Source organism: Perca fluviatilis, chromosome 10 (assembly GCF_010015445.1).
Source record: "Perca fluviatilis chromosome 10, GENO_Pfluv_1.0, whole genome shotgun sequence".
NCBI classification, from domain to species: domain Eukaryota; kingdom Metazoa; phylum Chordata; class Actinopteri; order Perciformes; family Percidae; genus Perca; species Perca fluviatilis.
The window spans coordinates 33,705,775-33,718,928 of NC_053121.1; the positions used below are offsets into that span (position 1 = coordinate 33,705,775).

Sequence of the window (13,154 nt, forward strand, 5' to 3'; positions counted from 1 at the left end):
GATCCTTGGCTTAAAAAACATTGAAGCCCCCTGCTCTTAACGTATTTTCTTTTTTTTTTTTTTTAGCATCTCTCTCTCTCAAGTGTCTCGCTCTCCGTGTCCTTACAATGGGAACTTGCTCCAGGACTGTCCTCTCCAGGTCTCCCTGCTCCCAGAACTCTGCAGCGACAGACAGCGCCACCTACAGGGTGAATCCAAAAGAAAGTTGTGTCAGTGGTGCTGTTGACATAAAAAGGGACAATAAAACACAATCCCATCTACAACCATTTCGTTCATTTTGTTCATCACTTCAACAAGTACATAGTCCTTTATGGTTTTGAGGATAAACTCAGAATCTGCAGTGGTTCAGCTGAAAACCAAGCTGCTTTTTTGGTTTGTTTTTTACAGTTTTTGAAAGGCTGAGGATCAAGGTTTGGGGATTAAGATTTTCAAAATGTTACGTCTGCATTTGTCACGCTATAGTCTATATCCTTGGCGTTCCACTTCTGGAATTGCTCCGTTGCTGCCGGAAAATCAGCCTGATCTACTCATTTAGGTTGGATATCCTCTTTGGGCTTCCTTTCTGTTGGCATTTTAAACTCCGGTGGATTTCTGAGGACTATGGTTAACTAACTGCTCCTCAGATCTCTGCAGGGTAAATCCAGACAGCTAGCTAGACTATCTGTCCAATCTGAGTTTTCTGATGCACGACTAAAACAACTTTTAAAGGTACACATGTTCCACCAAAACAAGTTCCTTCCAAGGCTATTTTGCAGTGGCACCACGGCTTCGTCGCCCAAGAAAATTGTGATTATTTAAAGAAATGCCAATAAACCAGAGCACTTTTTCCTCCCATCCCAGAATGCTGTATGGACTAGCCAGACTTTGCTCCAGAGCGCTTTGGAGGAAGGTCTGGCAAAGCGAGACTAGTCACGCTACAACATGGCAAGTTCCCAGAGCCAAGATGTTATGTATAAGTTGCTTGTTTTTATGCAAATCCCAAAGATGTAAAATAAAAAAATGACATAAAACAGAGAAAAGTAGCAAGTTGTCGCAGTTGAGCAACTGGAACCAGATAAAGTTTGACATTTTCGCTTGTTACTAGTTTTTTATTACTAAACTGTTCATTTCGCCTCAGCTGAGAAATTAATTAGGACTAATAAGTTCAGCACTGTGTATTATGTTGGAATACTTCTTGACACAAGCATGTCATATTGAATAGGTGCAGTTGGAGCACCTTTTCCATCTGGCAGATTTGAGTGGCATTTTAACAAGAAGGAAATCCTGTAGCTGTTGTCAAGACCATAAAGCTTTCACAGTGTCCCATAAATGAGAATCCTATTCACAGCTCACAAGGCAGTTTTAGCCTTTTGTGTCTTGAGAGATCAAAGCCTGTTTTGGCTGATGCACAAACTTGAAAATGGAGCAACATGAGATCTGATGAATAATATGTAAATTCTATATTCAGTATAGAAATCTCATTTTAGAAAGAGTTAGTCATCAACCATCAAGACAGTTTTGGGGAACAATTGCCATGAGGCTGGTGCAGCTAGATATTCTGCGTGTGTGGGAAGCAGAACTGAGCGAAAAATGAAAAAAAAAACAGCCATAAAAATGTCAGCAGAATATCTTATCAAGAGTAAAGCAGCTTAAGCTTTTGTTTCTCAATAACATCTTAGAGAGGGCTGTGACTATCATCAATACATATCTGAGTAAATCTATCTGTACTTTATTTTTATGTAGGAATATTCAATTCAATTTTATTTATAGTATCACATCATAACAAGCGTTATCTCGAGACACTTTACAGATAGAGTAGGTCTAGACCACATTCTATAATTTACAAATATCCAACAATTCCAGTAATTCCCCCAAGAGCAAGCATTTAGTGCGACCATGGTGAGGAAAAACTCCCTTTTAGGGAGAAACCTGGGACAGACCCAGGCTCTTGATAGGCGGTGTCTGACGGTGCCAATTGAGGGTGTGATGAACAGTGGCAATAATAGTCACAATAAAGATAATGGAATTATGACTAGAAATAGTCGTTGTAGTAGTTCATGGCGTAGCAGGGCACAGCATGGCATAGCAGGACGTAGCAGGGTGTAGCAGGACGTAATATGACCATCTTATCAACTTAAACCACAAAGAGCTATAATAGATACTAATTTCACGCCAATAGAGATTCACTCTGGTTAAATCTGGTATTGTGTATCTGCAGGCCTCTACACATGATAATTGCCAAAACTGTTTGGAAAGGTTTTATATGACAGCTTAAATATGTACAGCCTGTATTCATGGTGGAATTTACCTTTAAAAAGGGAACAGTTAGTCATCAAACTACTTTTGGAGCACAATTCGCAGGAGAGCAGCCGTGGCTGCAGATAGATACCCTGACAGTGTGTGGGATGTAGAGCTGACTCACTTCACAAAAGGTGAAATCCAACGGGATGTAGCATATCTGCTAATAAATAAAAGGTGGAATATCCTAATTGGCAGCAGTCTTGCAATGCAGGAGGAGTAACAGAACTGAAGTCATATAAAAACTGTGCTTCTTATTAATGAATATATACAAATAATACTGATGTTTGCAATAACTACACTTGGTATAGTCATATTTATTCTTTCAGTTTGACATGATGAGATGTTCTGTTCTGTCCTATATCAGCCTTGGACGTACAACTGTGTAACAGCTGAACATTTTGATTACGGGAGCCTGGAGGTGGAGGTGTGAGAGGTTTGTGAGGAAAAGGCTCAGCATTAAAAAACAAAAATTATTTATAAATTATTTATAATGTAGCAAAGTGGCTGAAAGCTTTGAAAGCGATTCATCATTCTATTTTTTAAATAAATTTTTTTGACAGGACAGCTGAAAACATGAAAGGGGAGAGAGAGTGGGAATCACATGCAGCAAAGGGCAGCGGGTCAGAGTCGAACTCTCGGCCACTGCGTCGAGGAGTGACACATGAGCTACCCGGACGCCCTATTCATCCTTGGTATTACTCTGATGAGATTTTATGCACTAAAATAATTTATTGGTGACAGCAGAGATCCACACAAATCTCTACTTTAACGGCTTGTTTGGCGTTCATCGACTTAATATTAACGGGCCAATATGCTAATTGGCTAATAGTATAGCTAGCCCAACAACCTGCCTAAACAAACACGATTTTTACCCCAAATCTGTAATTTGTAATACTAAAATCAGACATCACACTACATCCAAAAGTTCAAGGTTCTTTAACTGCAAACTTAACTCCTTCCCAAGAGGCAATACCGCTCTCAGTTTTTACTTTAAACCTGTAAATTTGAATGTATAAAAAAATTACATATTCAATCTGTACTGATCTGTTCAAATTCAAAATTGTACGTGAGTGAGCGCAACAGGCCGTGCCGTGGAGGGTGTTCCTAAATTGTACCATTTGTCTGAGCCTAAACTAGATTATCGTTGTTCTTTTTGCGAACACCGAACCAAGTGACTATAAGTGGAAAAAGGCGATTTTTCTAAAACCGGGCACATTACATCTCTCTGTTTAATATAAGCTTAATCTTCGTTGTGCATTGTTTCTGTTCAAGTAAAGAACCACAAAACATACAGCATGTATGTAAACATACACAAAAAAGAGAAAATGATGCTATGCTGGATGGATAATTGTGAAAACCAAACCATCTAAGAAGTAATGTAAGTAAGCATTTTGGAGTCAAGAAGTTAGATGGAATAAAGTGTATAAAGATAAGGCTGTTAGCTGACTTTGTAAGATGCAACTTTCAGTAGAGGTAGCTTGTCACTCAAGTGAAGCAGGTGGGGAATGGGAAAACATATATACAACATAGTTGAAGATTAGGCTGCATGGAAGGATGTGTTTTTGTGAATCTACACGTTAGTTCAAATTGGTTTTTGAAGAAGTCACAGCTTTGTTCTCTAATAATACCCCATATGTAAAGGAAAAGTCAAGCATGGCTGGAGTTTGGAGCTGATGAGACTTTGCCAGCGTTAGTAATATTAGTTCCTTATTCACTTCGACTTTTAACAAGTAGAGTTATATTCTGTTCTGTTTATAAGTAAAAGGGAGGGAATGGTGGAAAAAAACCCTCAAATGTATTCTTAAATGATGCATGCCATAAGAGCACAGTAACCACTGATCTAGAAAATGAGAAGGAGCACTAACATTTTTAGCTTGTGACCCTCTGAAATGAAGCTATGTCTACTTGTGACCCCTCATTACTGCTGGAACAAAGGTCTTAGGGTGGGACCAGCTCAACCAGGGATTTCTTTTCTTCTTGGAACTTCTTATTTTAATAATCTTTAGCAGCCAGAGGACGTAGAATTATCCACCAAAGCACACACACACACACACACACACACACACACACACACACACACACACACACACACACACACACACACACACACACACACAGAAAGACAATCTGACAAAATAAACAGAATTTTGTATGCAGGAATAATATTGTTATCTTTACACCTGTCAACAGATGTTGCATCGGACATTACTGTTTTTATGCAGGAATAGGAATTGCTATGTTTACATCTGTCAGCAGATGTTGCATCAAACATTATGCAACATCTGCATCTGCATTATGGGTTCTATGCTATTGCAATTGCTATGAGTCTCCAGCTTATGTGTAAAAGAATGAGCTGAACATGTTGATAAAGAGCATATGTTTCCAGTCAATTGCAGGTAAAAAATGACCCTCCAGCAGCACTTGTCAAACAGCCAGAGATGCTTTCCGTTCATATTGATATGCCTGCGTGTGCAGGCTCAATGGCGATGTGTATATTACATACTTAACTGAAATAAAATACTGAGGCTGCCATGCGGTGATGAGGGGAATGAAAAGCAGAAAGTTGCTTTTGATGCATGAGCTCGTCACGAATCACTGCCGACTGCTGACAGAAATGGCAGCGCTGACAGAACGTCTTTCTCTGTCTACTTTATCATTGGTTTCCTTCTCACAGAGCCCCTCCGGGAGCCTGTGTACGAGTGTGTGCCTTATTACTGTGAGTGGCTGGATGTAAGCGAGGCTGGAGCGCCATTTTACCGCTACTACTGTGAAGTATGATAAGAACCGTGTGAAGAGGTCACACAGATGTGTACCTTGCTCTGGATTTCCCACGGTTTGGCGATGGCAGACAGGTCACAAGCAGTCATCATCATGGCCCTAGAAACAACATGCAAGACATGAGATCTGTATGTCTGTGCATCTCTGTTGGTACGTGCCTCTGTTGGTACCTGCATCTGTGTGTGTGTGTGTTTGTGTGTGTGTGTGCCTACATGACGATTTCTTTGCGTGTGGTCTCCAGCATCATGTACTTGGTCCAGTCGTTCCAGTTCTCGTAGGTCTTGGACTGGTCCACAATCTTCTGGAACATCGTCCTCTTCCTGCACAGAAAGAACAAAGTACTCCAATACATCTTATCTGTCTTTATTACCTGTTCTTTACAAGGCATACAGTCTCCTACACATCACACAACTCTCTTTGATTTGTAGTAGTGCTGTCAAACGATTAAAATATTTAATTGCGATTAATCGCATTAATGTCATAGATAACTTGCAATTAATTGCACATTTTTATCTATTATAAATGTCCCTTGATTTCTTTTTTTCCCATTATTTTTTCTCATTTTAATGCTCTTATCCAGGGGTCTTCAATGTTTTTTAAGCCACGGACCCCTTAACTGAGAGAGAGACAGAGCAGGGACCCCCTACTACATATATTGTATAAAATGAAAGTGGATATTAAACTGGGCCTACAATAACGTATAGGGCGGCCTAAAGCCTTTATAGTTACCATTTTAGTGCATAGAATACTAAGCTATCAAAATAATAATTGTTTAACTGTATCTGTGGATGGCTACCTTACTGACAGCGTAACCTATAGGCAAGTAAGCCCATCATCAGTGGGGATTTATATTTGCTAATAATATGTTGGATTCATGTAAGGACTTTAATTTTTGAAAAAAACAACAAAACAAAAATTCAACAATAATTTGGAGGTCCCACTGTAGTGATTCTGAGGACCCCCTAGGGGTCCCAGACCCCCTGTTGAAGATCTCTGCTCTTATCAACATGGAAAAGTGGATCGGCTTTTCAGACTTGACATGCTGCGATGATAGCTCAGTTCACAACGACAAAACACACAGATCACTTTGGTCTTGTCAATGGAACCATTTGGCAACTTTTTTAAAGTAAACTTTCCATTCAGAATCTTATTCTGGTACTACTTGGTGTTGTAGTTTTTCTAATGTTACTAGTTGTTGCAACAGCATGTGAAAACAACTACAAAGTTTGCTAGGCAAAAAAGAACATTAATCTCACGATAAAAAAATTGACGCTGTTAAAATGGGTTTGCGTTAATGCCGTTAATAACGCACTTAACTGACAGCACTATTTTGTAGACATGTTTAAAAGGTTGGTGGAGCAAACTCCAACAGGTTTTGCTGTGTTTTGGGACAGACACTGCTAGACAATAGAATAGACAAAGTGTCTTACTTTTATTCAGTTTTGGTCCCTTTTCCTGCACATCAAAACACAAAATCTTATACATCCATCTATCATTGTATGTTATGGTACATATGGAGTAAGACGTGTGCCTGAATAATCCACTTTTGCGTGGTTAATTAAAGTAAATTAATTAATTTTTGCCTTTTCAAAATCAATCTATGAAGTCAGTGTTTATCTTTTACTTAAATCATTCTAAAAATTTGACACTAAACAATATGAAATGCCCCTTAAATGTGTCAATAGTTAAAAGGCATTACTTTGTCGTAAATGGCTGACTAAATTGCATTCAAAGCAGTGTAATAATGTATACACAGACTGAGTTACACTAGCTACATGTGTTGACATGCTGCTGTACTGACTTGAAGTAGAGAGCCAGGTCAGTGGCGATAATGGCGATGTCCATGAGGTGGATGACGGTGTCGTGCTGACGGCGGTTTAGATTCTGATAAATGTTCAACGACTGAAACACCAGAGAAAGTCAAAAAGGTCAAAGAACAGTAATGATACCAGGTAGCTCAACTAAAGGGGTACGTACTACAGCACTGGACATTAAAGGTCCCATGGCATGAAAATTTGACTTTATGAGGTTTTTTAACATTAATATGCATTCCCCCAGCCTGCCTATGGTCCCCCAGTGGCTAGAAATGGTGATAGGTGTAAACCGAGCCCTGGGTATCCTGCTCTGCCTTTGAGAAAATGAAAGCTCAGATGAGCCGATCTGGAATCTTCTCCTTATGAGGTCATAAGGAGTAAGGTTACCTCCCCTTTCTCTGCTTTGCCCGCCCAGAGAATTTGGCCCGCCCATGAGGAAGAGAGAGACATCATGGCTTTCAAACGAGCAAAGTGGCAGTAGGTCAAGGCCACCCCCACCCTCCACCTTGCCCCCCCCTCTCTCCTCCTCAATAGCTAAAGACACAGAAATGGCACATACTAAGGAAAGCTCATTGTGGGACTGGCTCTAGTGGCTGTAATTCTGCACCAAGGCTGAATTTCGGGAAAGAGACTTCAGATACAGTATTAGGGGACCACTAAGGTCTATATAAAAGACTTCAGATACAGTATTAGGGGACCACTAAGGTCTATATAAAAGCATCCAAAGAGCACCATGTCATGGGACCTTTAAACTAGTATCAAACAACTGCAGCTGTCCCCATTAGCGAGCCTAAGAATTGTAGGAAAAATTATTGAATGGTAAAAAAAACTAAAATGTCCTCAATGACAGAGGCTAGTTGAGTGGCTAGCTAAGAGAAGGGTGGGGCTTCAGCTCTTTATATTTAGGACTGTTGTATTGCTTTACATTGTTCAGGTGTTCATGTTCCCGCCCCTGTATGCATGTACTGAATGTGTTTGTAAGCTGCAGCATACTTCATCTCTCAGCAGAGTCTTGCCAAACTCCAGATGGTGTCTTTCCAAGATGGAGGAGCCATGAAGCTTCGCCAGAGGATTACCAGACCTGGAAACACACAGACACAGACAGAGAGAGAGAGAGAGAGAGAGAGAGAGAGAGAGAGAGAGAGAGAGAGAGTTGGGAGGGTACACTGTGATAAATCATGCATGGTAAACTCAGAACTCCTTGGCCTGGCCTGCTGTGTCCACGGCTAATGGCAGCTCTCATTAGCTCATCCATCAGCAGCTGGAGGTGTATCTGGTCAATAGCAGCTCATTGATGTTCCATGTGTGCGACGTTACCTTCACAGAAAGAGCTGAGGTCAGCTCGTCGTCTGAACACTGGAGGAGTCGCTGCTGTCACCCAAACGTCAATGAAATCAGCCAATTAAAACGGCCTCGGAATAACCAAACAGATGGGATTTACAAAATCAGAGAAAGAAATTGGGTCAAGGCAGCGAGTTATAAATGAAACCATATTTTGAATGCATCATGTTGTTTATTTCTACTCACTGTTCACTTTGATTGTATAGATTTCTTTCATTCTTTTCAAGACTTTCCTGTTTTTACCTCAGTTTATATTAAATTCGTAGTTTAACTTTGATGGGCTACAGCTTTCTGCACTGCAAGTCCTCCTATGAGACTTACAAGAATCTAGATCCCGTTTGAATTGAAGCGATCTGCCTGCTACAGTGTGTATCTAATGATTGCTCTCGAAACTTTTGTCTTTGTTTGTCCCCGAAGGCCAATTGGTTTCGCAGCATAGAGTGCAACATAAAGCAAACATAAAATAACATTAGCAGAGTCAAACAGACTCAGCAGCACTGCATGATGAACAAGCATAATCTTTAGAACAGCAATCATAATCAAGATCAGAACAAAGAAAATCACTTGTGAGCTAACAGCTACATGCATGTTCTGGATTGCATTGTGCAGGCTCTTTGTTTAAAGGACTTGTTACTCAGCTGGTGTGTTTTTGCCTCAGTAGCCTTTATGTTCTCATTCATTAAACCCTGAAGCCAATTATTGTGACGGCCTCAGTGTTCTCACACTGATTCTAATATTTGCAGCTTGATGAATCCAGAGAGGAGGCTATAACGCCTTAAAAGATTGAAACATGCACACAGAAGCTAAATAAATACAGTTTAGCAGCAACACCCACAAATAAATATAAATGTAAAGTCAAGTCATGTCCATTTTAAATGACATAGGCCAAAGTCACAAAGGACAGTCTAGTTCACAAATTACTTCTAAATGATTAGCTACATCTAAAACTGCTTTTCAAAAATACAAATCAAATGTATGTTTTAATTCAGACACGCTCAAGCTGGAAGTCCCTGCAGGCATCAAAACTGTCAACAACATGCTGAAATACCCCCCTACTTCTCCCTTTGTACCCCCCCGAAGCTCTTACTTCATCTGGTAGAGGTTGTTGGTTCCTCTGTGGTCAATATCGTGGCAGAGACCGGCAGTCACCATGGCCATGCACTCCAGGTCTGTGTAGTAACGCTTTAGATCACCTGTCTAAGAACACAAACGAGTCAGAAAGAGAGAGAGAGAGAGGAGATACAGTTTATTTACATGGTCAAGTTAGGTATGAGTTTGATATCACAAATGAGAATATGCAGCACATAAACAAATGCAGACATTTTAACTGGTTAAAAACACACACACACACACACACACACACACACACACACACACACACACACACACACACAAACACACACACACGAGGCAATTTGTGTTCCAGCACAGAGGACATGATTGTCTACAGGTTCTTGTTTTATTGTGTCCATGGACTATATGCTCTTTTTTCTGCAATGGGGAAGTAAACATCTTACTGACTACATTTAAAACACTTGCATTTGCAGTTATTCATCTTTAGACATACAGTTGCATGGTTACACAACCTGGCTGCATGTTTTATGTGTATTTTCCCATTGTGATCAGTCTTTCCATGCTGTGGAGAGGTTTAGCGGTACTCTCTGCTTTATGTACACCCACCCACCCACCACACACACACACACACACAATATTATATTATATATATATATATATATATATATATATATATATATATATATATATATATATATATATATATATATATATATATATATATATATATACATATATATATACATATATATATGTATATATATATATATATATATATATATTATATATATATATATATATATATACGGTATATACTTTTCATTATCTCATTCCAGATGAGGGAATGAAAGAGGAGGAGAAATAATGTTTGTCACTTTGGAACACAGAGAGGGGGAGGAACAGGAAAGATGAAAGATGATGAGGAGGAGGAGGAGGAGAAGATTGAGAGCAGGAGGTGAGGGATTGATGAGGACTTATATGTGTGTGTCTCACCATCAGCAGGGTGAACATGGTCTGTCCCACGTTGAATCCGTGTCTCCAGTTGTGGTAGGTGATCCTCCTGTAGCCTTTACTGAGAGAGTATATGAACTTCACCAGGGCCTGCACAACACAGGGTTTTTCTGCTTTTAACTTATCTTTGCACGATAGTAAAAAAAATAAATAAAAAATGCAGCCCAACTAACTAACAAATTCATTATCTATCCACGCACCCACCCACCTCTCTGGGAATGTGAAACTTGTCCACTACTTTAAGTTCGTAGTACATCTTGATGCCACATTTCACAAGGTCCAGTTCGCTGTGATGAAAGTCATAGAAGTGAAACTCAAAGAGTTCAACTTTCTTTGAGTCTGGCAGGACCTCTGACTGTGGAACAGAGATAGACAAATGTATTCATGCTTTAGATGTTTGTTGTGGCTTGATGTGGATCTTAGTGTGAACATTGTTACATCTAGAATAAATAAACACACAACTGTCCTGTATTAAAGGTGCAGTAGGTAAGACTTATAAAACTACCTTTCTGTCATATTTGCTGAAACTGACCCTATGTTTCAGTAGAACTACATGAAGCAGATAATAAAAAAAAAAATCTGGCTCCTCTGGAACCACTTACAACCTGTAGTGTGATTTGCAAAAATCCACGGCTCCCTGTTCAGATGTACCAATCAGGGCCAGGGGGGGTGTCTAACTGCGTGTCAATCACTGCTCATGCACATGCATTCATTCTCCCTTGTGGGGGGAGGGGCTTAGGAGACAGTTTTGGGCGTTAGCGGAAAGGGGGGAGGGACTGAGAAGTTGTCGATGTTGTCAAATTCAAATTTTTTGGCCTGAAGTCCGGGATCTTCGCAATCCTACCTACAGCACATTTAAGGTGGAAAAATAAGGAGTCTTACAGAATAACCAAAAGGTCCCAGCATTTTTAGGCCTTCATTTCCACAGGACAGATGAAGACATGAAAGGGGAGAGAGGGGGAACGACATGCATTAAAGGGCTGCAGGTCGGAGTCGAACCAGCGGCTGCTGCATCGAGGAGCAAACCTCCATATGTGTGCGCCCGCTCCACTAACCGAGCCAACCCGGCCACAAAAGGTCCCAGGTTTCATCTGTAGAGTCGGTATAATGCCCTCATCACTCATCACCAACTTCACACTCCCACCTGTTTCTTTCCACCCTCACAGAGTCACGTCGCACCGTGGGAAATGCATTTATTCGTGCATGGATGATCGGATTTAAAGACATTTGGAAACACAAGCTGGATGTTTCTTGTTGTTTACCAGAATCTCTTGGAGCTCCTCCTCCTCACACTCAGCCGGTTCCTTCCCCCATCTCTTCCTGGTGTCCTGGGAAAACACACGAGATCAGCGCTCACCTTGGATGAAATGGTTTAGCATCAATCACCCGACTCCTGATCTGAGGTCAAAGCGGGTCACCTTCCTCTGCTTTTGTTCTCTCCGTCTCTCTCTCTGTCCACTGACAAATCACCTCATAGAAAACCTGACAGCTTATTTCAGCTTATAAACGATGCTCTCCTCCTGTTTATGTCATCCATATCAACCGACTGGTTTGAGAGCACAAACATCAAAGGAGAAAGCATGGATTCATTCACTGTGTAAATAGGGTGTTCTGTGTCATGTTCCCATATTTACTTGAAAATACATTCTTCATCTTACCCTTGGAGCACTGGATGTGGTTTTTATTTTGTTTTAAACCAAAACCCCACTGCCCCTAATTTAAACAAAAAAGGCAACGTGTTGAAATTGTATTTAAAGGACAAACGTCTGGTTACAAACCTGTCAAATGTGCTATTGTAGTCGGACATATTTTCTTCCCCCTAAATTAAACTTTACTCTCTAAGCTTTAACCCTTGTGTTGTCTTCCCGTCGACCATGCAACTTTTAGGTTTTCTGGGTCAAAACTTTCAATTTTCAGTTTTGGTTCTGAAACTTTTGTTGCTTTTTTCTGCGTTTTCTTTTTTTACTTTTTTGTTTTTGTTTATCACCACGTTTTTGAAGCTTTTTCTGACATTTTGTCATTTTTTCAGCGTTCTTTTATCAATATATTTCTTTAAATGCTATAAAATTGAATAAAAGACCCAAATTCAATGAAAGTAGTGAACTGATCATTTATTTTACTTGTGAAGAGTGTTGCAGGGAAACAACTTGGTTGAAAGAAACCGAAATTTCTGATATAGAAACTTTTTTTTTTAAATGGGTAAATGTTGACCCGAGGACAACAGGAGGGTTAATTCATGTGGGAAATTAGATATGTCTGTTGTCATTATAGCCACTTTTACATATTGTAGGAAACTCAAGCCAAGTAAAGCAAAGAACAAAATAATTAGTCATTACACAAGGCTCTACCAACCTGCCAAAAGTACAATGATGTGGGAAAAACTAAAATCTAATAAAAAAAAGTGCAATGTTCTAGTAGGACTGAAATATATACATATTCAATTCAAAAGTCTTTGTATCCGCCTCAAAAACATTTCAGCGATACATTAATCCCTGTAGAGAACCAGGGAACCTCTTTCCCACATTTTTGGACTGACCAGAATGTCCTGGATTTCATCCTTGCGACACTTGACATGGTACATCACCATGTCCTGGAAGATGTCCTTCCTGTTCTCCAGCTTGTTCATCTTGTCGTAGGTGTCGGTGTTCAGCACCGACCAGCCCAGGAACTGAGTCAGAGACTGGACACAGGTGTGTGTGTGTGTGTGTGTGTGTGTGTGTGTGTGTGTGTGTGTGTGTGTGTGGTGTGTGTGTGTGTGTGTGTGTGAGAGACATAGAGAGACAGAGAAAGAGAGAGTTAACAGCCCATTACTGGTGGCAGGTGTCAGAAATATTTAAAAGGAAAAGGTAGGAGACA

General features: G+C 40.1%; 1 protein-coding gene across 4 annotated transcripts in view; it reads right to left on the bottom strand.

Moving 5' to 3' along the window:
• pde6a (phosphodiesterase 6A, cGMP-specific, rod, alpha) overlaps positions 1 to 13,154 on the bottom strand; it is a 46,289-nt gene that overhangs the window by 8,169 nt on the left and 24,966 nt on the right. For all 4 annotated transcript variants that reach the window (XM_039813738.1, XM_039813735.1, XM_039813736.1 and 1 more), the window contains 10 exons: positions 12,835 to 12,978; positions 11,561 to 11,626; positions 10,507 to 10,653; positions 10,281 to 10,388; positions 9,301 to 9,410; positions 7,866 to 7,953; positions 6,860 to 6,960; positions 5,271 to 5,378; positions 5,094 to 5,157; positions 107 to 181 (listed from right to left, as the gene is read on the bottom strand). In XM_039813738.1, coding sequence (XP_039669672.1) covers positions 107 to 181; positions 5,094 to 5,157; positions 5,271 to 5,378; positions 6,860 to 6,960; positions 7,866 to 7,953; positions 9,301 to 9,410; positions 10,281 to 10,388; positions 10,507 to 10,653; positions 11,561 to 11,626; positions 12,835 to 12,978 — 1,011 coding nt within the window. The remainder of the gene's footprint in view (positions 1 to 106; positions 182 to 5,093; positions 5,158 to 5,270; positions 5,379 to 6,859; positions 6,961 to 7,865; positions 7,954 to 9,300; positions 9,411 to 10,280; positions 10,389 to 10,506; positions 10,654 to 11,560; positions 11,627 to 12,834; positions 12,979 to 13,154) is intronic.